Source organism: Salmo salar, chromosome ssa18, assembly GCF_905237065.1.
Source record: "Salmo salar chromosome ssa18, Ssal_v3.1, whole genome shotgun sequence".
Lineage (NCBI taxonomy): Eukaryota > Metazoa > Chordata > Actinopteri > Salmoniformes > Salmonidae > Salmo > Salmo salar.
Window position 1 is genome coordinate 49,460,418 of NC_059459.1, and position 27,101 is coordinate 49,487,518.

Consider the following 27,101-nt stretch of genomic DNA (forward strand, 5'->3'; position numbering starts at 1 on the left):
GGACTGGCTACATGTCTAAAGATGGGTGGGTTATAACTCCATACCTCAGTGGTGGGACTGGCTACATGTCTAATGATGGGTGCTTTATAACTCTATACCTCAGTGGTGGGACTGGCTACATGTCTAAAGATGGCTGGGTTATAACTCTATACCTCAGTGGTCCTACTGGCTACATGTCTAATGATGGGTGGGTTATAACTCTATACATCAGTGGTGGGACTGGCTACATGTCTAAAGATGGGTGGGTTATAACTCTATACCTCAGTGGTGGGACTGGCTACATGTCTAAAGATGGGGTGTTATAACTCTATACCTCAGTGGTGGGACTGGCTACATGTCTAAAGATGGGGTGTTATAACTCTATACCTCAGTGGTGGGACTGGCTACATGTCTAAAGATGGGTGGGTTATAACTCTATACCTCAGTGGTGGGACTGGCTACATGTCTATAGATGGGTGGGTTATAACTCTATACCTCAGTGTTGGGACTGGCTACATGTCTAATGATGGGTGGGTTATAACTCTATACTTCAGTGGTGGGACTGGCTACATGTCTAAAGATGGGTGGGTTATATCTCCATACCTCAGTGGTGGGACCGGGTACATGTCTAATGATGGGTGGGTTATAACTCTATACCTCAGTGGTGGGACTGGCTACATGTCTAAAGATGGGTGGGTTATAACTCTATACCTCAGTGGTGGGACTGGCTACATGTCTAATGATTGGTGCTTTATAACTCCATACCTCAGTGGTGGGACTGGCTACATGTCTAAAGATGGCTGGGTTATAACTCTATACCTCAGTGGTGGGACTGGCTACATGTCTAAAGATGGGTGGGTTATAACTCTATACCTCAGTGGTGGGACTGGCTACATGTCTAACAATGGGTGGGTTATAACTCTATACCTCAGTGGTGGGACTGGCTACATGTCTAAAGATGGGTGGGTTATAACTCTATACCTCAGTGTTGGGACTGGCTACATGTCTAAAGATGGGTGGGTTATAACTCTATACCTCAGTGGTGGGACTGGCTACATGTCTAATGATGGGTGGGTTATAACTCTATACCTCAGTGGTGGGACTGGCTACATGTCTAAAGATGGGTGGGTTATAACTCTATACCTCAGTGGTGGGACTGGCTACATGTCTAATGATGGGTGGGTTATAACTCTATACCTCAGTGGTGGGACTGGCTACATGTCTAACAATGGGTGGGTTATAACTCTATACCTCAGTGGTGGGACTGGCTACATGTCTAAAGATGGGTGGGTTATAACTCTATACCTCAGTGTTGGGACTGGCTACATGTCTAAAGATGGGTGGGTTATAACTCTATACCTCAGTGTTGGGACTGGCTACATGTCTAAAGATGGGTGGGTTATAACTCCATACCTCAGTGGTGGGACTGGCTACATGTCTAATGATGGGTGGGTTATAACTCTATACCTCAGTGGTGGGACTGGCTACATGTCTAAAGATGGGTGGGTTATAACTCTATACCTCAGTGGTGGGACTGGCTACATGTCTAATGATTGGTGCTTTATAACTCGATACCTCAGTGGTGGGACTGGCTACATGTCTAAAGATGGCTGGGTTATAACTCTATACCTCAGTGGTCCTACTGGCTACATGTCTAATGATGGGTGGGTTATAACTCTATACCTCAGTGGTGGGACTGGCTACATGTCTAAAGATGGGTGGGTTATAACTCTATACCTCAGTGGTGGGACTGGCTACATGTCTAAAGATGGGGTGTTATAACTCTATACCTCAGTGGTGGGACTGGCTACATGTCTAAAGATGGGTGGGTTATAACTCTATACCTCAGTGGTGGGACTGGCTACATGTCTAAAGATGGGTGGGTTATAACTCTATACCTCAGTGGTGGGACTGGCTACATGTCTAAAGATGGGTGGGTTATAACTCTATACCTCAGTGGTCCTACTGGCTACATGTCTAATGATGGGTGGGTTATAACTCTATACCTCAGTGGTGGGACTGGCTACATCTCTAAAGATGGCTGGGTTATAACTCTATACCTCAGTCGTGGGACTGGCTACATGTCTAAAGATGGGTGGGTTATAACTCTATACCTCAGTGGTGGGACTGGCTACATGTCTAAAGATGGCTGGGTTATAACTCTATACCTCAGTGGTGGGACTAGCTACATGTCTAAAGATGGGTGGGTTATAACTCTATACCTCAGTGGTGGGACTGGCTACATGTCTAATGATGGGGGGTTATAACTCTATACCTCAGTGTTGGGACTGGCTACATGTCTAAAGATGGGTGGGTTATAACTCCATACCTCAGTGGTGGGACTGGCTACATGTCTAATGATGGGTGGGTTATAACTCTATACCTCAGTGGTGGGACTGGCTACATGTCTAAAGATGGGTGGGTTATAACTCTATACCTCAGTGGTGGGACTGGCTACATGTCTATAGATGGGTGGGTTATAACTCTATACCTCAGTGGTGGGACTGGCTACATCTCTAAAGATGGCTGGGTTATAACTCTATACCTCAGTGGTGGGACTGGCTACATGTCTAAAGATGGGTGGGTTATAACTCCATACCTCAGTGGTGGGACTGGCTACATGTCTAATGATGGGTGCTTTATAACTCTATACCTCAGTGGTGGGACTGGCTACATGTCTAAAGATGGCTGGGTTATAACTCTATACCTCAGCGGTCCTACTGGCTACATGTCTAATGATGGGTGGGTTATAACTCTATACCTCAGTGGTGGGACTGGCTACATGTCTAAAGATGGGTGGGTTATAACTCTATACCTCAGTGGTGGGACTGGCTACATGTCTAAAGATGGGGGGTTATAACTCTATACCTCAGTGGTGGGACTGGCTACATGTCTAAAGATGGGTGGGTTATAACTCTATACCTCAGTGGTGGGACTGGCTACATGTCTAAAGATGGGTGGGTTATAACTCTATACCTCAGTGGTGGGACTGGCTACATGTCTAAAGATGGGTGGGTTATAACTCCATACCTCAGTGGTGGGACTGGCTACATGTCTAATGATGGGTGGGTTATAACTCTATACCTCAGTGGTGGGACTGGCTACATCTCTAAAGATGGCTGGGTTATAACTCTATACCTCAGTCGTGGGACTGGCTACATGTCTAAAGATGGGTGGGTTATAACTCCATACCTCAGTGGTGGGACTGGCTACATGTCTACAGACGGCTGGGTTATAACGCCATACCTCAGTTGTTGGACTGGCTACATGTCTAATGATGGGTGGGTTATAACTCTATACCTCAGTGGTGGGACTGGCTACATGTCTAAAGATGGGGGGTTATAACTCTATATCTCAGTGGTGGGACTGGCTACATGTCTAAAGATGGGTGGGTTATAACTCTATACCTCAGTGGTGGGACTGGCTACATGTCTATAGATGGGTGGGTTATAACTCTATACCTCAGTGGTGGGACTGGCTACATCTCTAAAGATGGCTGGGTTATAACTCTATACCTCAGTCGTGGGACTGGCTACATGTCTAAAGATGGGTGGGTTATAACTCCATACCTCAGTGGTGGGACTGGCTACATGTCTAATGATGGGTGCTTTATAACTCTATACCTCAGTGGTGGGACTGGCTACATGTCTAAAGATGGCTGGGTTATAACTCTATACCTCAGTGGTCCTACTGGCTACATGTCTAATGATGGGTGGGTTATAACTCCATACCTCAGTGGTGGGACTGGCTACATGTCTAAAGATGGGTGGGTTATAACTCTATACCTCAGTGGTGGGACTGGCTACATGTCTAAAGATGGGGTGTTATAACTCTATACCTCAGTGGTGGGACTGGCTACATGTCTAAAGATGGGTGGGTTATAACTCTATACCTCAGTGGTGGGACTGGCTACATGTCTAAAGATGGGTGGGTTATAACTCTATACCTCAGTGGTGGGACTGGCTACATGTCTAAAGATGGGTGGGTTATAACTCCATACCTCAGTGGTGGGACTGGCTACATGTCTAATGATGGGTGGGTTATAACTCTATACCTCAGTGGTGGGACTGGCTACATGTCTAAAGATGGGTGGGTTATAACTCTATACCTCAGTGGTGGGACTGGCTACATGTCTAAAGATGGGTGGGTTATAACTCTATACCTCAGTGGTGGGACTGGCTACATCTCTAAAGATGGCTGGGTTATAACTCTATACCTCAGTGGTGGGACTGGCTACATGTCTAAAGATGGGTGGGTTATAACTCTATACCTCAGTGGTGGGACTGGCTACATGTCTAAAGATGGGTGCTTTATAACTCTATACCTCAGTGGTGGGACTGGCTACATGTCTAAAGATGGCTGGGTTATAACTCTATACCTCAGTGGTGGGACTGGCTACATGTCTAATGATGGGTGGGTTATAACTCTATACCTCAGTGGTGGGACTGGCTACATGTCTAAAGATGGGTGGGTTATAACTCTATACCTCAGTGGTGGGACTGGCTACATGTCTAAAGATGGCTGGGTTATAACTCTATACCTCAGTGGTGGGACTGGCTACATGTCTAAAGATGGCTGGGTTATAACTCTATACCTCAGTGGTGGGACTGGCTACATGTCTAAAGATGGGTGGGTTATAACTCTATACCTCAGTGGTGGGACTGGCTACATGTCTAAAGATGGGTGGGTTATAACTCTATACCTCAGTGGTGGGACTGGCTACATGTCTAAAGATGGGTGGGTTATAACTCTATACCTCAGTGGTGGGACTGGCTACATGTCTAAAGATGGCTGGGTTATAACTCTATACCTCAGTGGTGGGACTGGCTACATGTCTAAAGATGGGTGGGTTATAACTCTATACCTCAGTGGTGGGACTGGCTACATGTCTAAAGATGGGTGGGTTATAACTCTATACCTCAGTGGTGGGACTGGCTACATGTCTAAAGATGGCTGGGTTATAACTCTATACCTCAGTGGTGGGACTGGCTACATGTCTAAAGATGGGTGGGTTATAACTCTATACCTCAGTGGTGGGACTGGCTACATGTCTAAAGATGGGTGGGTTATAACTCTATACCTCAGTGGTGGGACTGGCTACATGTCTAATGATGGGTGGGTTATAACTCTATACCTCAGTGGTGGAACTGGCTACATGTCTATGGATGGGTAGGTTATAACTCTATACCTCAGTGGTGGGACTGGCTACATGTCTAAAGATGGGTGGGTTATAACTCTATACCTCAGTGGTGGGACTGGCTACATGTCTAAAGATGGCTGGGTTATAACTCTATACCTCAGTGGTCCTACTGGCTACATGTCTAATGATGGGTGGGTTATAACTCTATACCTCAGTGGTGGGACTGGCTACATGTCTAAAGATGGGTGGGTTATAACTCTATACCTCAGTGGTGGGACTGGCTACATGTCTAAAGATGGCTGGGTTATAACTCTATACCTCAGTGGTGGGACTGGCTACATGTCTAAAGATGGGTGGGTTATAACTCTATACCTCAGTGGTGGGACTGGCTACATGTCTAAAGATGGGTGGGTTATAACTCTATACCTCAGTGGTGGGACTGGCTACATGTCTAAAGATGGGTGGGTTATAACTCTATACCTCAGTGGTGGGACTGGCTACATGTCTATAGATGGGTGGGTTATAACTCTATACCTCAGTGGTGGGACTGGCTACATGTGTAAAGATGGGTGGGTTATAACTCCATACCTCAGTGGTGGGACTGGCTACATGTCTAACAATGGGTGGGTTATAACTCTATACCTCAGTCGTGGGACTGGCTACATGTCTAAAGATGGGTGGGTTATAACTCCATACCTCAGTGGTGTGACTGGCTACATGTCTAATGATGGGTGCTTTATAACTCTATACCTCAGTGGTGGGACTGGCTACATGTCTAAAGATGGCTGGGTTATAACTCTATACCTCAGCGGTCCTACTGGCTACATGTCTAATGATGGTTGGGTTATAACTCTATACATCAGTGGTGGGACTGGCTACATGTCTAAAGATGGGTGGGTTATAACTCTATACCTCAGTGGTGGGACTGGCTACATGTCTAAAGATGGGGTGTTATAACTCCATACCTCAGTGGTGGGACTGGCTACATGTCTAAAGATGGGTGGGTTATAACTCTATACCTCAGTGTTGGGACTGGCTACATGTCTAAAGATGCGTGGGTTATAACTCCATACCTCAGTGGTGGGACTGGCTACATGTCTAATGATGGGTGGGTTATAACTCTATACCTCAGTGGTGGGACTGGCTACATGTCTAAAGATGGGTGGGTTATAACTCTATACCTCAGTGGTGGGACTGGCTACATGTCTAAAGATGGGTGGGTTATAACTCTATACCTCAGTGGTGGGACTGGCTACATGTCTAAAGATGGGTGGGTTATAACTCTATACCTCAGTGGTGGGACTGGCTACATCTCTAAAGATGGCTGGGTTATAACTCTATACCTCAGTCGTGGGACTGGCTACATGTCTAAAGATGGGTGGGTTATAACTCCATACCTCAGTGGTGGGACTGGCTACATGTCTACAGACGGCTGGGTTATAACTCTATACCTCAGTGGTGGGACTGGCTACATGTCTATAGATGGGGTGTTATAACTCTATACCTCAGTGGTGGGACTGGTTACATGTCTAAAGATGGGTGGGTTATAACTCTATACCTCAGTGGTGGGACTGGCTACATGTCTAATGATGGGTGTGTTATAACTCTATACCTCAGTGGTGGGACTGGTTACATGTCTAATGATGGGGGGTTATAACTCTATACCTCAGTGGTGGGACTGGCTACATGTCTATGGATGGGTAGGTTATAACTCTATACCTCAGTGGTGGGACTGGCTACATGTGTAAAGATGGGTGGGTTATAACTCCATACCTCAGTGGTGGGACTGGCTACATGTCTAATGATGGGGGGTTATAACTCTATACCTCAGTGGTGGGACTGGCTACATGTCTAAATATAGCTGGGTTATAACTCTATACCTCAGTGGTGGGACTGGCTACATGTTTATAGATGGCTGGGTTATAACTCTATACCTCAGTGGTGGGACTGGCTACATGTGTAAAGATGGCTGGGTTATAACTCTATACCTCAGTGGTGGGACTGGCTACATGTCTAAAGATGGCTGGGTTATAACTCTATACCTCAGTGGTGGGACTGGCAACGTGTCTAAAGATGGGGGGTTATAACTATACTTCAGTGGTCGGACTGGCTACATGTCTAAATCAAATCAAATCAAATCAAATGTATTTATATAGCCCTTCTTACATCAGCTGATATCTCAAAGTGCTGTACAGAAACCCAGCCTAAAACCCCAAACAGCAAGCAATGCAGGTGTTTAAGCACGGTGGCTAGGAAAAACTCACTAGAAAGGCCAAAACCTTGGAAGAAACGTAAAGAGGAACCAGGCTATGAGGGGTGGCCAGTCCTCTTCTGGCTGTGCCGGGTGGAGATTATAACAGCACATGGCCTCGATGTTCAAATGTTCATAAATGACCAGCATTGTCAAATAATAATAATCATAGTAGTTGTTGAGGGTGCAACAAGTCAGTAACACAAGAGTAAGTGTCAGTTGGATTTTTCATATCCGATCTTTGAGAGTATCTCTACCGCTCCTGCTGTCTCTAGAGAGTTGAAAACAGCAGGTCTGGGACAGGTAGCACGTCCGGTGAATAGGTCAGGGTTCCAGCAGGTCTGGGACAACAGGTCTGTGACAGGTAGCACGTCCGGTGAACAGGTTAGGGTTCCATAGCTGCAGGCAGAACAGTTGGAACAGGAGCAGCAGCACGGCCAGGTGAACTGGGGACAGCAAGGAGTCATCAAGCCAGGTATTCCTGAGGCATGGTCCTAGGGCTCACGTCCTCCGAGAGAGAGAAAGAAAGAAAGAGAAAGAGATAATTAAAGAGAGCATATTTAAATTCACACAGGACACCGGAAAAGACAAGAGAAATACTCCAGATGTGACAGACTGACCCTAGCCCCCGACACATAAACTACTGCAGCATAAATACTGGAGGCTGAGACAGGAGGGGTCAGGAGACACTGTGGCCCCATCCGATGAAACCCCCGGACAGGGCCAAACAGGTAGGATATAACCCCACCCATTTTGCCAAAGCACAGCCTCCACACCACTGGAGGGATATCTCCAACCACCAACATACCATCCCGGGACAAGGCCGAGTATAGCCCACAAAGATCTCCGCCACGGCACAGCCCAAGGGGGGGCACCAACCCAGACAGGAAGACCATGTCAGTGACTCAACCCACTCAAGTGACGCACCCCTCCCAGGGACGGCATGGAAGAACACCAGTAAGCCAGTGACTCAGCCCCCGTAATAGGGGTAGAGGCAGAGAATCCCAGTGGAAAGAGGGGAAACCGGCCAAGCAGAGATAGCAAGGGCGGTTCGTTGCTCCAGCCTTTTCGTTCACCTTCACACCCCTGGGCCAGACTACACTTAATCATAGGACCTACTGAAGAGATGTGTCTTCAGTAAAGACTTAAAGGTTGAGACTGAGTCTGCGTCTCTCACATGGGTAGGCAGACTATTCCATAAAAATGGAGCTCTATAGGAGAAAGCCCTTCCTCCAGCTGCTTGCTTAGAAATTCTAGGAACAATTAGGAGGCCCACGTCTTGTGACCGTAGCGTACGTGTACGTATGTATGGCAGGACCAAATCGGAAAAATAGGTAGGAGCAAACCCATGTAATGCTTTGTAGGTTAGCAGTAAAACCTTGAAATTAGCCCTTGCCTTAACAGGAAGCCAGTGTAGTGAGGCTAGCACTGGAGTAATATGATCAAATTTTTTGGTTATAGTCAGAATTCTAGCAGCCGTATTTAGCACTAACTGAAGTTTATTTAGTGCTTTATCCGGGTAGAACGTAGAGCATTGCAGTAGTCCAATCTAGAAGTAACAAAGGCATGGATACATTTTTCTGCGTCATTTTTGGGCAGAAAGTTTCTGATTTTTGCAATGTTACGTAGATGGAAAAAAGCTGTCCTTGAAACAGTCTTGATATGTTCTTCAAAAGAGAGATCAGGGTCCAGAGTAACGCCGAGGTCCTTCACAGTTTTATTTGAGACGACTGTACAACCATCCAGATTAATTGTCAGATTCAACAGAAGATCTCTTTGTTTCTTGGGACCTAGAACAAGCATCTTTGTTTTGTCCGAGTTTAAGAGTAGAAAGTTTGCAGCCATCCACTTCTTTATGTCTGAGACACAGGCTTCTAGCGAGGGCAATTTTGGGGCTTCACCATGTTTCATTGAAATGTACAGCTGTGTGTCATCCGCATAGCAGTGAAATTTAACATTATGTTTTCGAATGACATCCCCAAGAGGTAAAATATATAGTGAAAACAATAGTGGTCCTAAAACGGAACCTTGAGGAACACCGAAATTTACAGTTCATTTGTTAGAGGACAAACCATTCACAGAGACAAACTGATATCTTTCCGACAGATAAGACCTAAACCAGGCCAGAACTTGTCCATGTAGACCAATGTGGGTGTCCAATCTCTCCAAAAGAATGTGGTGATCGATGGAATCAAAAGCAGCACTAAGATCTAGGAGCACGAGGACAGACGCAGAACCTCGGTCTGACGTCATTAAAAGGTCATTTACCACCTTCACAAGTGCAGTGTCAGTGCTATGATGGGGTCTAAAACCAGACTGAAGCGTTTCATGTACATTCTTTGTCTTCAGGAAGGCACTGAGTTGCTGCGCAACAGCTTTTTCAAAACATTTTGAGAGGAATGGAAGATTCGATATAGGCCGATAGTTTTTTATAGTTTCTGGGTCAAGATTTGGCTTTTTCAATCTTTATTACTGCCACTTTTAGTGAGTTTGGTACACATCCGGTGGACAGAGAGCCGTTTATTATGTTCAACATAGGAGGACCAAGCACAGAAAGCAGCTCTTTCAGTAGTTTAGTTGGAATAGGGTCCAGTATGCTGCTTGAAGGTTTCGAGGCCATGATTATTTTCATCATTGTGTCAAGAGATATAGTACTAAAGCACTTTAGTGTCTCCCTTGATCCTAGGTCCTGGCAGGGTTGTGCAGACTCAGGACAACGGAGCTTTGGAGGAATACGCAGATTTAAAGAGGAGTCCGTAATTTGCTTTCTAATGATCATGATCTTTTCCTCAAAGAAGTTCATGAATTCATCACTGCTGAAGTGAGAGCCATCCTCTCTTGGGGAATGCTGCTTTTTAGTTAACTTTGCGACAGTATCAAAAATAAATGTTGGATTGTTCTTATTTTCCTCAATTAAGTTGGAAAAATAGGATGATCAAGCAGCAGTGAGGGCTCTTCGATACTGCACGGTACTGTCTTTCCAAGCTAGTCGGAAGACTTCCAGTTTGGTGTGGCGCCATTTCCGTTCCAATTTTCTGGAAGCTTGCTTCAGAGCTCGTGTATTTTCTGTATACCAGGGAGCTAGTTTCTTATGACAAATGTTTTTAGTTTTTAGGGGTGCAACTGCATCTAGGGTATTGCGCAAGGTTAAATTGAGTTCCTCGGTTAGGTGGTTAACTGATTTTTGTCCTCTGACGTCCTTGGGTAGGCAGAGGGAGTCTGGAAGGGCATCAAGGAATCTTTGGGTTGTCTGAGAATTTATAGCACGACTTTTAATGCTTCTTGGTTGGGGTCTGAGCAGATTATTTGTTGCGATTGCGAACGTAATAAAATGGTGGTCCGATAGTCCAGGGTTATGAGGAAAAACATTAACCTCTATGGGCTACTCAACAGCCAGTGTAATCCCGTGGCGCGTTATTCAAATTCCTCAAAAATGCAAAAACTTCAATTTTACTTCAGATAATATTAATTACAGAGAAATTATTTTATAGAATAGCATGTTATATTACTTAATCCGGCATAGCCAAAGACACGACAGTAGATAGAACCTTCTAGTCCCAAAGTCTCCGTTTGTAGATAGAACCTTCTAGTCCCAAGGTCTCCGCTTGTAGATAGAACCTTCTAGTCCCAAGGTCTCCATTTGTAGTTGAACAAGTCATTGCATGTATATATATATTTTTACTTGACTTGAAAAAATGTGTGACTCGACTTGCTCTTAGAATGCATGACTTGTCCTGGACTCGAGACTCGACCCATTCTACTTGGGACTCGACTTGAGACTCGTACCTTGTGACTTGAGACTTGCTTGTGACTCAAATAATAGTGACTCTGGCACACACACAAATACATATACACACACCACATTATCAGTGTGTGTGTACCGTTTTCAGTCTCTGTAAAGATGACTTTGATAATGATATTACCTCTCTCTCTCCTGTCTCTAGATGATGGTCGTGGTGATGCTTGTAAAGATGACTTTGATAATGACAGTATACCAGATGCACTAGATGTTTGCTCAGAGAACAGTGGTATTGGATTTACAGACTTCAGGAAGTTTCAGACGGTTCTGTTGGACCCTCGGGGGACCACTCAGTCTGACCCTCTGTGGGTGGTCCGAGGACACGGAACCGAACTGCTACAGACTGCAAACTCTGACCCTGGCATCGCCTTGGGTACGACCCTTAACCTCTAACCTAAGACCGCATTAACGCTGATCTGGGTGTTGTTTGTGTGGTTTTCATGTGCGTGTGCGTGCCTGTGTTTGTGCGCATGTGCGTGCCTGTGTTTGTGCGTGTGTGCGTGCCTGCGTTTGTGCGCGTGTGCGTGCCTGCGTTTGTGCGCGTGTGTGTGTGTTCTCAGGTTTTGATGAGTTCCGTGCGGTGGACTTCAGTGGGACATTCTACGTGAACACAGACCGTGATGATGACTATGTAGGGTTTGTGTTCTCCTTCCAGTCCAGCAGACGGTTCTACGTTGTCATGTGGAAACAGGTCAGTCAGGAGTACACACACCCACACACACACACACACTGGCCTCTAACCCTGCCGGGTCAGCCAGTCCTGACCTCTTACCTCAAACCTGTAACTTCAAACCCTGCCAGGTCAGCCAGGCTTACTGGGAGAATAGTCCTTCCAGGGCGTTTGGGAACGCTGGTGTCTCTCTTAAAGTGGTCAACTCAACCTCAGGCCCTGGGGAGGCCCTCCGCAACGCCCTGTGGCACACAGGAAACACCATGCAGCAGGTACACACAGGAAACACCACACAGCAGGTACACACAGGAAACACCACACAGCAGGTACACACAGGAAACACCATATAGCAGGTACACACAGGAAACACCACACAACAGGTACACACAGGAAACACCATACAGCAGGTACACACAGGAAACACCACACAACAGGTACACACAGGAAACACCACACAGCAGGTACACACAGGAAACACCACACAGCAGGTACACACAGGAAACACCACACAGCAGGTACACACAGGAAATACCACACAGCAGGTACACACAGGAAACACCATACAGCAGGTATACACAGGAAACACCACAAAGCAGGTACACACAGGAAACAACAGGTACACACAGGAAACACCATACAGCAGGTACACACAGGAAACACCATACAGCAGGTACACACAGGAAACACCATACAGCACGTACACACAGGAAACACCATACAGCAGGTACACACAGGAAACACCACACAGTAGGTACACACAGGAAACACCACAAAGCAGGTACACACAGGAAACAGCATACAGCAGGTACACACAGGAAACACCACAAAGCAGGTACACACAGGAAACAGCATACAGCAGGTACACACAGGAAACACACACACACCTCTAACCCTATAGTAAACCCCTGTGTGTGGGTCCTTAGGTTCGCACACTGTGGCACGACCCCAACAACATGGGCTGGAAGGACTACACTGCCTACCGCTGGCACCTCATCCACCGACCCAAAACCGGTTTCATAAGGTACTTAACCACCAACCCATAACCCTAACCCATAACTCTAACCCTAACCCCTAACTCTAACCCCTAACCCTAACCCCTAACTCTAACCCCTAACTCTAACCTCTAACCCCTAACCTCTAACCTCTAACCCCTAACCCTAACCCCTAACTCTAGCCCCTAAATCTAACCTCTAACCCCTAACTCCTACCCCTAACTCTAACCCCTAACTCTAACCCATAACTCCTACCCCTAACCCCTAACTCTAACCCCTAACCTCTAAGTCTAACCCCTAACCTCTAACTCTAACCCCAACAGTAACTCTAACTTTAACCCCAACAGTAACTCTAACTTTAACCTCTAACCTCTAACCCCAACAGTAACTCTAACTTTAACCTCTAACCCCAACAGTAACTCTAACCCCAACAGTAACTCTAACCCCAACAGTAACTCTAATCCAACAGTAACTCTAACCCCAACAGTAACTCTAATCCAACAGTAACTCTAACCCCAACAGTAACTCTAACCCAACAGTAACTCTAACTTTAACCTCTAACCCCAACAGTAACTCTAACCCCAACAGTAACTCTAACCCCAACAGTAACTCTAACCCCAACAGTAACTCTAACTTTAACCTCTAACCCCAACAGTAACTCTAACCCCAACAGTAACTCTAACTTTAACCTCTAACCCCAACAGTAACTCTAACCCCAACAGTAACTCTAACCCCAACAGTAACTCTAATCCAACAGTAACTCTAACCCCAACAGTAACTCTAATCCAACAGTAACTCTAACGTTAACCTCTACCCCTAACCTCTAACCCCAACAGTAACTCTAACTCTAACCCCAACAGTAACTCTAACTCTAATCCCAACAGTAACTCTAACCCCTAACCTCTAACTCTAACCCCAACAGTAACTCTAACTCTAACCCCAACAGTAACTCTAACGTTAACTTCTAACCCCAACGGTAACTCTAAACCCAACAGTAACTCTAACTTTAACCTCTAACCCCAACAGTAACTCTAACCCCAACAGTAACTCTAACCCAACAGTAACTCTAACCCCAACAGTAACTCTAACCCCAACAGTAACTCTAACCCCAACAGTAACTCTAACCCCAACAGTAACTCTAACCCAACAGTAACTCTAACCCCAACAGTAACTCTAACCCAACAGTAACTCTAACCCCAACAGTAACTCTAACTCTAATCCCAACAGTAACTCTAACCCCTAACCTCTAACTCTAACCCCAACAGTAACTCTAACTCTAACCCCAACAGTAACTCTAACGTTAACTTCTAACCCCAACGGTAACTCTAAACCCAACAGTAACTCTAACTTTAACCTCTAACCCCAACAGTAACTCTAACCCCAACAGTAACTCTAACCCAACAGTAACTCTAACCCCAACAGTAACTCTAACCCCAACAGTAACTCTAACCCCAACAGTAACTCTAACCCCAACAGTAACTCTAACCCCAACAGTAACTCTAACCCAACAGTAACTCTAACCCCAACAGTAACTCTAACCCAACAGTAACTCTAACCCCAACAGTAACTCTAACTTTAACCTCTAACCCCAACAGTAACTCTAACCCCAACAGTAACTCTAACTCCAACAGTAACTCTAACCCCAACAGTAACTGTAACCCAACAGTAACTGTAACCCAACAGTAACTCCAACAGTAACTCTAACTTTAACCTCTAACCCCAACAGTAATTCTAACCCCAACAGTAACTCTAACCCCAACAGTAACTCCAACAGTAACTCTAACTTTAACCTCTAACCCCAACAGTAATTCTAACCCCAACAGTAACTCTAACCCCAACAGTAACTCTAACACCAACAGTAACTCCTAGCCTCATCCACCTACCCAACACTGGCTTCATCAGGTATCTAATTAACCTCTGAACTTTGGCATCTAACTTTTTGTGTATGTCCAGTAGTGGTGTTTGATGGTGTCTCTTCCAGCTGACTCAGGATGTGTGTGTGTGTGTGTGTGTGTGTGTGTGTGTGTGTGTGTGTGTGTGTGTGTGTGTGTGTGTGTGTGTGTGTGTGTGTGTGTGTGTGTGTGTGTGTGTGTGTGTAGGATAGTGGTGTCTGAGGGCAGGTCCATCCTAGCTGACTCTGGGCCAGTGTATGACAGAACTCTGGCTGGAGGGAGACTGGGACTGTTTGTCTTCTCACAAGAACACATCCTCTTCTCTGACCTCAGATACACCTGTAGAGGTGAGACACACACACACACACACACACACACACACACACACACACACACACACACACACACACACACACACACACTCAAATTCACAGACGTCAGTAAAGTTAATTTGTGTTTTTCTTCTCCCACTCTCTTCCAGATAACTGAGTTCTGTTCATACTGAGATACTGCTGCACCCGTCCCTCCACCACTTCATCCTCCTCCAGTCCTCCAGTCCTCCCTCCACCACTTCACCCACCTCCAGTCCTCCCTCCAACACTTCACCCTCCTCCAGTCCTCCCAACACCACTTCATCCTCCTCCAGTCCTCCGTCCACCACTTCATCCTCCTCCAGTCCTCCCTCCACCACTTCATCCTCCTCCAGTCCTCCCTCCACCACTTCACCCTCCTCCAGTCCTCCCTCCACCACTTCACCCTCATCCAGTCCTCCCTCCACCACTTCACCCTCCTCCAGTCCTCCCTCCACCACTTCACCCTCCTCCAGTCCTCCAGTCCTCCCTCCACCACTTCATCCTCCTCCAGTCCTCCCTCCACCATTTCACCCACCTCCAGTCCTCCCTCCACCATTTCACCCTCCTCCAATCCTCCCTCCACCACTTCACCCTCCTCCAGTCCTCCCTCCTCCAGTCCTCCCTCCACCACTTCACACTCCTCCAGTCCTCCCTGTTCCAGTCCTCCAGTCCTCCCTCCACCACTTCATCCTCCTCCAGTCCTCCCTCCACCACTTCATCCTCCTCCAGTCCTCCAGTCCTCCCTCCACCACTTCACCCTCCTCCAGTCCTCCCTCCACCACTTCATCCTCCTCCAGTCCTCCCTCCACCACTTCATCCTCCTCCAGTCCTCTGTCCACCACTTCACCCTCCTCCAGTCCTCCAGTCCTCCCTCCACCACTTCATACTCCTCCTCCCTCCATCACTTCATCCTCCTCCAGTCCTCCCTCCACCACTTCACCCTCCTTCAGTCCTACGTCCACCACTTCACCCTCCTCCAGTCCTCCCTCCACCACTTCATCCTCCTCCAGTCCTCCCTCCACCACTTCACCCTCCTCCCTCCACCACTTCATTCTCCTCCAGTCCTCCCTCCACCACTTCACCCTCCTCCAGTCCTCCCTCCACACTTCACCCTCCTCCAGTCCTCCCTCCACCACTTCACCCTCCTCCAGTCCTCCCTCCACCATTTCACCCTCCTCCCTCCACCACTTCATCCTCCTCCATTCCTCCCTCCACCACTTCATCTTCCTCCAGTCCTCCCTCGACCACTTCATCCTCCCCCAGTCCTCCCTCCGCCACTTCACCCTCCCCCAGTCCTCCCTCCGCCACTTCACCCTCCTCCAGTCCTCCCTCCACCACCTCATCCTCCTCCAGTCCTCCCTCCACCAGTTCATCCTCCTCCAGTCATCCCTCCACCACTTCACCCTCCTCCAGTCCTCCCTCCACCACTTCACCCTCCTCCACTCCTCCCTCCACCACTTCACCCTCCTCCACTCCTCCCTCCACCACTTCATCCTCCTCCAGTCCTCCCTCTGCCACTTCACACTCCTCCAGTCCTCCCTCCGCCACTTCACCCTCCTCCAGTCCTCCCTCCACCACTGCATCCTCCTCCAGTCCTCCCTCCACTACTTCACCCTTCTCCAGTCCTCCCTCCACCACATCATCCTCCTCCAGTCCTCCCTCCACCACTTCACCCTCCTCCAGTCCTCCCTCCACCACTTCACCCTCATCCAGTCCTCCCTCCACCACTTCACCCTCCTCCAGTCCTCCCTCCACCACTTCACCCTCCTCCAGTCCTCCAGTCCTCCCTCCACCACTTCATCCTCCTCCAGTCCTCCCTCCACCATTTCACCCACCTCCAGTCCTCCCTCCACCATTTCACCCTCCTCCAATCCTCCCTCCACCACTTCACCCTCCTCCAGTCCTCCCTCCTCCAGTCCTCCCTCCACCACTTCACACTCCTCCAGTCCTCCCTGTTCCAGTCCTCCAGTCCTCCCTCCACCACTTCATCCTCCTCCAGTCCTCCCTCCACCACTTCATCCTCCTCCAGTCCTCCAGTCCTCCCTCCACCACTTCACCCTCCTCCAGTCCTCCCTCCACCACTTCATCCTCCTCCAGTCCTCCCTCCACCACTTCATCCTCCTCCAGTCCTCTGTCCACCACTTCACCCTCCTCCAGTCCTCCAGTCCTCCCTCCACCACTTCATACTCCTCCTCCCTCCATCACTTCATCCTCCTCCAGTCCTCCCTCCACCACTTCACCCTCCTTCAGTCCTACGTCCACCACTTCACCCTCCTCCAGTCCTCCCTCCACCACTTCATCCTCCTCCAGTCCTCCCTCCACCACTTCACCCTCCTCCCTCCACCACTTCATTCTCCTCCAGTCCTCCCTCCACCACTTCACCCTCCTCCAGTCCTCCCTCCACACTTCACCCTCCTCCAGTCCTCCCTCCACCACTTCACCCTCCTCCAGTCCTCCCTCCACCATTTCACCCTCCTCCCTCCACCACTTCATCCTCCTCCAGTCCTCCCTCCACCACTTCATCTTCCTCCAGTCCTCCCTCGACCACTTCATCCTCCCCCAGTCCTCCCTCCGCCACTTCACCCTCCCCCAGTCCTCCCTCCGCCACTTCACCCTCCTCCAGTCCTCCCTCCACCACCTCATCCTCCTCCAGTCCTCCCTCCACCAGTTCATCCTCCTCCAGTCATCCCTCCACCACTTCACCCTCCTCCAGTCCTCCCTCCACCACTTCACCCTCCTCCACTCCTCCCTCCACCACTTCACCCTCCTCCACTCCTCCCTCCACCACTTCATCCTCCTCCAGTCCTCCCTCTGCCACTATACACTCCTCCAGTCCTCCCTCCGCCACTTCACCCTCCTCCAGTCCTCCCTCCACTACTTCACCCTTCTCCAGTCCTCCCTCCACCACATCAACCTCCTCCAGTCCTCCGTCCACCATTTCACCCTCCTCAACTCCTCCCTCCACCACTTCACCCTCCTCCAGTCCTCCCTCCACCATTTCACCCTCCTCCCTCCACCACTTCATCCTCCTCCAGTCCTCCCTCCACCACTTCATCTTCCTCCAGTCCTCCCTCGACCACTTCATCCTCCCCCAGTCCTCCCTCCGCCACTTCACCCTCCCCCAGTCCTCCCTCCGCCACTTCACCCTCCTCCAGTCCTCCCTCCACCACCTCATCCTCCTCCAGTCCTCCCTCCACCAGTTCATCCTCCTCCAGTCATCCCTCCACCACTTCACCCTCCTCCAGTCCTCCCTCCACCACTTCACCCTCCTCCACTCCTCCCTCCACCACTTCACCCTCCTCCACTCCTCCCTCCACCACTTCATCCTCCTCCAGTCCTCCCTCTGCCACTTCACACTCCTCCAGTCCTCCCTCCGCCACTTCACCCTCCTCCAGTCCTCCCTCCACTACTTCACCCTTCTCCAGTCCTCCCTCCACCACATCATCCTCCTCCAGTCCTCCGTCCTCCATTTCACCCTCCTCAACTCCTCCCTCCACCACTTCACCCTCCTCCAGTCCTCCCTCCACCATTTCACCCTCCTCAAGTCCTCCCTTCACCATTTCACCCTCCTCCAGTCCTTCCTCCTCCACTCCTCCCTCCACCATTTCACCCTCCTCAGCTCCTCCCTCCACCACTTCACCCTCCTCCAGTCCTCCCTCCACCACTTCACCCTCCTCCAGTCCTCCCTCCTCCAGTCCTCCCTCCACCACTTCACCCTCCTCCAGTCCTCCCTCAACCACTTCACCCTCCTCCAGTCCTCCCTCCTCCAGTCCTCCCTCCACCACTTCACCCTCCTCCACTCCTCCCTCCAACACTTCATCTTCCTCCAGTCCTCCCTCCACCACTTCACCCTCCTCCAGTCCTCCCTCCACCACTTCACCCTCCTCCAGTCCTCCCTCCACCACTTCATCCTCCTCCAGTCCTCCCTCCACCACTTCACCCACCTCCAGTCCTCCCTCCACCAATTCACCCACCTCCAGTCCTCCCACCACCATTTCACCCTCCTCCCGTCCTCCCTCCACCATTTCACCCTCCTCCAGTCCTCCACTCCTCCCTCCACCACTTCATCCTCCTCCAGTCCTCCCTCCACCATCTCACCCTCCTCCAGTCCTCCCTCCACCATTTCACCCTCCTCCAGTCCTCCCTCCACCACTTCACCCACCTCCAGTCCTCCCTCCACCACTTCACCCACCTCCAGTCCTCCCACCACCATTTCACCCTCCTCCCGTCCTCCCTCCACCATTTCACCCTCCTCCAGTCCTCCACTCCTCCCTCCACCACTTCATCCTCCTCCAGTCCTCCCTCCACCATTTCACACTCCTCCAGTCCTCCCTCCACCATTTCATCCTCCTCCAGTCCTCCCTCCACCACTTCACCCACCTCCAGTCCTCCCTCCAACACTTCACCCACCTCCAGTCCTCCCACCACCATTTCACCCTCCTCCCGTCCTCCCTCCACCATTTCACCCTCCTCCAGTCCTCCTCTCCTCCCTCCACCACTTCATCCTCCTCCAGTCCTCCCTCCAACATTTCACCCTCCTCCAGTCCTCCCTCCACCATTTCACCCTCCTCCAGTCCTCCCTCCACCACTTCACCCTCCTCCAGTCCTCCCTCTACCACTTCACCCTCTTTCAGTCCGCCCTCCACCACTTCACACTCCTCCAGTCTTCCCAACACCACTTCATCCTCCTCCAGTCGTCCCTCCACCGCTTCATCCTCCTCCAGTCCTCCCTCCACCATTTCACCCTACTCCAGTCCTCCCTCCACCACTTCCCCCTCCTCCAGTCCTCCCTCCTCCAGTCCTCCAGTCCTCCCTCCACCACTTCACACTCCTCCAGTCCTCCCTCCTCCAGACCTCCAGTCATCCCTCCACCACTTCATCCTCCTCCACCACTTCATCCTCCTCCAGTCCTCCCTCCACCACTTCATCCACCTCCAGTCCTCCAGTCCTCCCTCCACTACTTCACCCTCCTCCAGTCCTCGCTCCACCACTTCATCCTCCTCCAGTCCTCCCTACACCACTTCATCCTCCTCCAGTCCTCCCTCCACCACTTCACCAGACTCCAGTCCTCCAGTCCTCCCTCCACCACTTCATACTCCTCCTCCCTCCATCACTTCATCCTCCTCCAGTCCTCCCTCCACCACTTCACCCTCCTCCAGTCCTCCGTCCACCACTTCACCCTCCTCCAGTCCTCGCTCCACCACTTCATCCTCCTCCAGTCCTCCCTCCACCACTTCACCCTCCTCCCTCCACCACTTCATCCTCCTCCAGTCCTCCCTCCACCACCTTGTCCTCCCTTCACCACCTCATCCTCGTCCACTCCTCCCTCCACCACTTCATCCTCCTCCAGTCCTCCCTCCACCATTTCAACATCCTCCCGTCCTCCCTCCACCATTACACACTCCTCCAGTCCTCCACTCCTCCCTCCACCACTTCACCCTCCTCCAGTCCTCCCTCCACCTCTTCACCCTCCTCCACTCCTCCCTCCACCACTTCATCTTCCTCCAGTCCTCCCTCTGCCACTTCACCCTCCTCCAGTCCTCCCTCCACCACTTCACCCTCCTCCAGTCCTCCCACCGCCACTTAACCCTCCTCCAGTTCTCCCTCCACCACTGCATCCTCCTCCAGTCCTCCCTCCACCACTTCACCCTTCTCCAGTCCTCCCTCCACCACATCATCCTCCTCCAGTCCTCCATTTCACCACATCACCCTCCTCCAGTCCTCCCTCCACCACTTAATCCTCCTCCAGTCCTCCCTCCACCACTTCACCCACCTCCAGTCCTCCCACCACCATTTCAACCTCCTCCCGTCATCCCTCCACCATTACACACTCCTCCAGTCCTCCACTCCTCCCTCCACCACTTCATCCTCCTCCAGTCCTCCCTCCACCACTTCATCCTCCTCCAGTCCTCCCTCCACCATTTCACCCTACTCCAGTCCTCGCTCCACCATTTCACCCTCCTCCAGTCCTCCCTCCACAACTTCACCCTCCTCCAGTCCTCCCTCCTCCAGTCCTCCAGTCCTCCCTCTACCACTTCACCCTCTTTCAGTCCGCCCTCCACCACTTCACACTCCTCCAGTCTTCCCAACACCACTTCATCCTCCTCCAGTCGTCCCTCCACCACTTCATCCTCCTCCAGTCCTCCCTCCACCATTTCACCCTCCTCCAGTCCTCCCTCCACCACTTCCCCCTCCTCCAGTCCTCCCTCCTCCAGTCCTCCAGTCCTCCCTCCACCACTTCACACTCCTCCAGTCCTCCCTCCTCCAGTCCTCCCTCCACCCTTTCACTTCTTCCTCCCAGTCCTCCAGTCCTCCCTCCACCACTTCACCCTCCTCCAGTCCTTGCTCCACCACTTCATCCTCCTCCAGTCCTCCCTCCACCACTTCACCCTCCTCCCTCCACCACTTCATCCTCCTCCAGTCCTCCCTCCACCACTTCATCCTCCTCCAGTCCTCCCTCCACCACTTAACCCTCCTCCAGTCCTCCCTCCACCACCTCATCCTCCTCCAGTCCTCCCTCCACCACTTCATCCTCCTCCAGTCCTCCCTCCACCACTTCACCCTCCTCCAGTCCTCCCTCCACCACTTCACCCTCCTCCCTCCACCACTTCATCCTCCTCCAGTCCTCCCTCCACCACTTCAGCCTCCTCCAGTCCTCCCTCCACCACCTCAACCTCCTCCAGTCCTCCCTCCACCAATTCACCCTCCTCCAGTCCTCCCTCCACCACTTCACCCTCCTGGCTCCACCACTTCATCCTCCTCCAGTCCTCCCTCCACCACTTCATCCTCCTCCAGTCCTCCCTCCACCACTTCATCCTCCCCAGTCCTCCCTCTGCCACTTCACCCTCCTCCAGTCCTCCCTCCACCAACTCATCCTCCTCCAGTCCTCCCTCCACCACTTCATCCTCCTCCAGTCATCCCTCCACCACTTCACCCTCCTCCAGTCCTCCCTCCTCCAGTCCTCCAGTCCTCCCTCCACCATTTCACACTCCTCCAGTCCTCCCTCCTCCAGTCCTCCAGTCCTCCCTCCACCACTTCATCCTCCTCCACCACTTCATCCTCCTCCAGTCCTCCCTACACCACTTCATCGTCCTCCAGTCCTCCCTCCACCACTTCATACTCCTCCACCCTCCATCACTTCATCCTCCTCCAGTCCTCCCTCCACCACTTCAACCTCCTCCAGTCCTCCCTCCACAACCTCATCCTCCTCCAGTCCTCCCTACACCACTTCATCCTCCTCCAGTCCTCCCTCCACCATTACACACTCCTCCAGTCCTCCATTCCTCCCTCCACCACTTCATCCTCCTCCAGTCCTCCCTCCACCACTTCATCCTCCTCCAGTCCTCCCTCCACCATTTCACCCTCCTCCAGTCCTCGCTCCACCATTTCACCCTCCTCCAGTCCTCCCTCCACAACTTCACCCTCCTCCAGTCCTCCCTCCTCCAGTCCTCAAGTCCTCCCTCTACCGCTTCACCCTCTTTCAGTCCGCCCTCCACCACTTCACACTCCTCCAGTCTTCCCAACACCACTTCATCCTCCTCCAGTCGTCCCTCCACCACTTCATCCTCCTCCAGTCCTCCCTCCACCATTTCACCCTCCTCCAGTCCTCCCTCCACAACTTCACCCTCCTCCAGTCCTCCCTCCTCCAGTCCTCCAGTCCTCCCTCTACCACTTCACCCTCTTTCAGTCCGCCCTCCACCACTTCACACTCCTCCAGTCTTCCCAACACCACTTCATCCTCCTCCAGTCGTCCCTCCACCACTTCATCCTCCTCCAGTCCTCCCTCCACCATTTCACCCTCCTCCAGTCCTCCCTCCACAACTTCACCCTCCTCCAGTCCTCCCTCCTCCAGTCCTCCAGTCCTCCCTCTACCACTTCACCCTCTTTCAGTCCGCCCTCCACCACTTCACACTCCTCCAGTCTTCCCAACACCACTTCATCCTCCTCCAGTCCTCCCTCCACCACTCCCTCCAACCATTCATCCTCCTCCAGTCCTCCCTCCACCACTTCATTCTCCAGTCCTCCCCTCTCCAGTCCTCCCTCCACCACCTTGTCCTCCCTTCACCACCTCATCCTCGTCCACTCCTCCCTCCACCACTTCACCCTCCTCCAGTCCTCCGTCCACCACTTCACCCTCCTCCAGTCCTCGCTCCACCACTTCATCCTCCTCCAGTCCTCCCTCCACCACTTCACCCTCCTCCCTCCACCACTTCATCCTCCTCCAGTCCTCCCTCCACCACCTTGTCCTCCCTTCACCACCTCATCCTCGTCCACTCCTCCCTCCACCACTTCATCCTCCTCCAGTCCTCCCTCCACCATTTCAACCTCCTCCTGTCCTCCCTCCACCATTACACACTCCTCCAGTCCTCCACTCCTACCTCCAACACTTCATCCTCCTCCAGTCCTCCCTCCACCACTTCACCCTTCTCCAGTCCTCCCTCCACCACATCATCCTCCTCCAGTCCTCCATTTCACCACTTCACCCTCCTCCAGTCCTCCCTCCACCACTTAATCCTCCTCCAGTCCTCCCTCCACCACTTCACCCACCTCCAGTCCTCCCACCACCATTTCAACCTCCTCCCGTCCTCCCTCCACCATTACACACTCCTCCAGTCCTCCACTCCTCCCTCCACCACTTCATCCTCCTCCAGTCCTCCCTCCACCACTTCATCCTCCTCCAGTCCTCCCTCCACCATTTCACCCTCCTCCAGTCCTTGCTCCACCATTTCACCCTCCTCCAGTCCTCCCTCCACAACTTCACCCTCCTCCAGTCCTCCCTCCTCCAGTCCTCCAGTCCTCCCTCTACCACTTCACCCTCTTTCAGTCCGCCCTCCACCACTTCACACTCCTCCAGTCTTCCCAACACCACTTCATCCTCCTCCAGTCGTCCCTCCACCACTTCATCCTCCTCCAGTCCTCCCTCCACCATTTCACCCTCCTCCAGTCCTCCCTCCACCACTTCCCCCTCCTCCAGTCCTCCCTCCTCCAGTCCTCCAGTCCTCCCTCCACCACTTCACACTCCTCCAGTCCTCCCTCCTCCAGTCCTCCAGTCCTCCCTCCACCACTTCATCCTCCTCCACCACTTCATCCTCCTCCAGTCCTCCCTCCACCACTTCATCCTCCTCCAGTCCTCCAGTCCTCCCTCCACCACTTCACCCTCCTCCAGTCCCTGCTCCACCACTTCATCCTCCTCCAGTCCTCCCTACACCACTTCATCCTCCTCCAGTTCTCCCTCCACCACTTCATACTCCTCCTCCCTCCATCACTTCATCCTCCTCCAGTCCTCCCTCCACCACTTCACCCTCCTCCAGTCCTCCCTCCACCACTTCATCCTCCTCCAGTCCTCCCTCCACCACTTCATCCTCCTCCAGTCCTCCCTCCACCACTTCACCCTCCTCCCTCCACCACTTCATCCTCCTCCAGTCCTCCCTCCACCACTTCACCCTCCTCCCTCCACCACTTCATCCTCCTCCATTCCTCCCTCCACCACTTCAGCCTCCTCCAGTCCTCCCTCCACCACCTCGTCCTCCTCCAGTCCTCCCTCCACCAATTCACCCTCCTCCAGTCCTCCCTCCACCACTTCACCCTCCTGGCTCCACCACTTCATCCTCCTCCAGTCCTCCCTCCACCACTTCATCTTCCTCCAGTCCTCCCTCCACCACTTTATCCTCCCCCAGTCCTCCCTCCGCCACTTCACCCTCCTCCAGTCCTCCCTCCACCAACTCATCCTCCTCCAGTCATCCCTCCACCACTTCACCCTCCTCCAGTCCTCCCTCCTCCAGTCCTCCAGTCCTCCCTCCACCACTTCACACTCCTCCAGTCCTCCCTCCTCCAGTCCTCCAGTCCTCCCTCCACCACTTCATCCTCCTCCACCACTTCATCCTCCTCCAGTCCTCCCCCCACCACTTCATCCTCCTCCAGTCCTCCAGTCCTCCCTCCACCATTTCACCCTCCTCCAGTCCTCCCTCCTCCAGTCCTCCAGTCCTCCCTCTACCACTTCACCCTCTTTCAGTCTGCCCTCCACCACTTCACACTCCTCCAGTCTTCCCAACACCACTTCATCCTCCTCCAGTCGTCCCTCCACCACTTCATCCTCCTCCAGTCCTCCCTCCACCATTTCACCCTCCTCCAGTCCTCCCTCCACCATTTCACCCTCCTCCAGTCCTCGCTCCACCATTTCACCCTCCTCCAGTCCTCCCTCCACAACTTCACCCTCCTCCAGTCCTCCCTCCTCCAGTCCTCCAGTCCTCCCTCTACCACTTCACCCTCTTTCAGTCCGCACTCCACCACTTCACACTCCTCCAGTCTTCCCAACACCACTTCATCCTCCTCCAGTCGTCCCTCCACCACTTCATCCTCCTCCAGTCCTCCCTCCACCATTTCACCCTCCTCCAGTCCTCCCTCCACCACTTCCCCCTCCTCCAGTCCTCCCTCCTCCAGTCCTCCAGTCCTCCCTCCACCACTTCACACTCCTCCAGTCCTCCCTCCTCCAGTCCTCCAGTCCTCCCTCCACCACTTCATCCTCCTCCACCACTTCATCCTCCTCCAGTCCTCCCCCCACCACTTCATCCTCCTCCAGTCCTCCAGTCCTCCCTCCACCATTTCACCCTCCTCCAGTCCTCCCTCCTCCAGTCCTCCAGTCCTCCCTCTACCACTTCACCCTCTTTCAGTCCGCCCTCCACCACTTCACACTCCTCCAGTCTTCCCAACACCACTTCATCCTCCTCCAGTCGTCCCTCCAACACTTCATCCTCCTCCAGTCCTCCCTCCACCATTTCACCCTCCTCCAGTCCTCCCTCCACCATTTCACCCTCCTCCAGTCCTCCCTCCACCACTTCACCCTCCTCCCTCCACCACTTCACCCTCCTCCAGTCCTATCTCCACCACTTCACCCTCCTCCCTCCACCACTTCATCCTCCTCCATTCCTCCCTCCACCACTTCAGCCTCCTCCAGTCCTCCCTCCACCACCTCATCCTCCTCCAGTCCTCCCTCCACCAATTCACCCTCCTCCAGTCCTCCCTCCACCACTTCACCCTCCTGGCTCCACCACTTCATCCTCCTCCAGTCCTCCCTCCACCACTTCATCTTCCTCCCAGTCCTCCCTCCACCACTTTATCCTCCCCCAGTCCTCCCTCCGCCACTTCACCCTCCTCCAGTCCTCCCTCCACCAACTCATCCTCCTCCAGTCCTCCCTCCACCAACTCATCCTCCTCCAGTCATCCCTCCACCACTTCACCCTCCTCCAGTCCTCCCTCCTCCAGTCCTCCAGTCCTCCCTCCACCACTTCACACTCCTCCAGTCCTCCCTCCTCCAGTCCTCCAGTCCTCCCTCCACCACTTCATCCTCCTCCACCACTTCATCCTCCTCCAGTCCTCCCCCCACCACTTCATCCTCCTCCAGTCCTCCAGTCCTCCCTCCACCATTTCACCCTCCTCCAGTCCTCCCTCCTCCAGTCCTCCAGTCCTCCCTCTACCACTTCACCCTCTTTCAGTCCGCCCTCCACCACTTCATCCTCCTCCAGTCCTCCCTCCACCACTTCATCCTCCTCCAGTCCTCCCTCCACCACCTCATCCTCCTCCAGTCCTCCCTCCACCACTTCATCCTCCTCCAGTCCTCCCTCCACCACTTCATCCTCCTCCAGTCCTCCCTCCACCACCTCATCCTCCTCCAGTCATCCCTCCACCACTTCACCCTCCTCCAGTCCTCCCTCCACCACTTCACCCTCCTCCATCCACCACTTCACCCTCCTCCAGTCCTCCCTCCACCACTTCACCCTCCTCCCTCCACCACTTCATCCTCCTCCATTCCTCCCTCCACCACTTCAGCCTCCTCCAGTCCTCCCTCCACCACCTCATCCTCCTCCAGTCCTCCCTCCACCAATTCACCCTCCTCCAGTCCTCCCTCCACCACTTCACCCTCCTGGCTCCACCACTTCATCCTCCTCCAGTCCTCCCTCCACCACTTCATCTTCCTCCAGTCCTCCCTCCACCACTTTATCCTCCCCCAGTCCTCCCTCCGCCACTT

General features: G+C 52.2%; 2 protein-coding genes across 2 annotated transcripts in view; both read left to right on the forward strand.

Moving 5' to 3' along the window:
• Window positions 1-15,212, forward strand: part of LOC106577471 (thrombospondin-2-like) — a gene marked incomplete at its 5' end in the record, with an annotated part of 128,856 nt that extends 113,644 nt beyond the window's left edge. The window contains 6 exons of the mRNA XM_045700575.1: window positions 11,315-11,542; window positions 11,730-11,860; window positions 11,971-12,111; window positions 12,763-12,860; window positions 14,931-15,070; window positions 15,205-15,212. Of these exons, the coding sequence (XP_045556531.1) occupies window positions 11,315-11,542; window positions 11,730-11,860; window positions 11,971-12,111; window positions 12,763-12,860; window positions 14,931-15,070; window positions 15,205-15,212 (746 nt within the window). The remainder of the gene's footprint in view (window positions 1-11,314; window positions 11,543-11,729; window positions 11,861-11,970; window positions 12,112-12,762; window positions 12,861-14,930; window positions 15,071-15,204) is intronic.
• Window positions 15,213-17,625: 2,413 nt separating this feature from the next.
• On the forward strand, window positions 17,626-18,376 carry LOC123728658 (pectinesterase inhibitor 10-like; the record flags this gene model as incomplete). The annotated part of the gene is made up of 3 exons (XM_045700576.1): window positions 17,626-17,698; window positions 18,172-18,200; window positions 18,326-18,376. Coding segments are annotated over 3 exons (153 nt in total), but the record flags the coding sequence as incomplete, so codon positions are not given.
• Window positions 18,377-27,101: the final 8,725 nt, after the last annotated feature.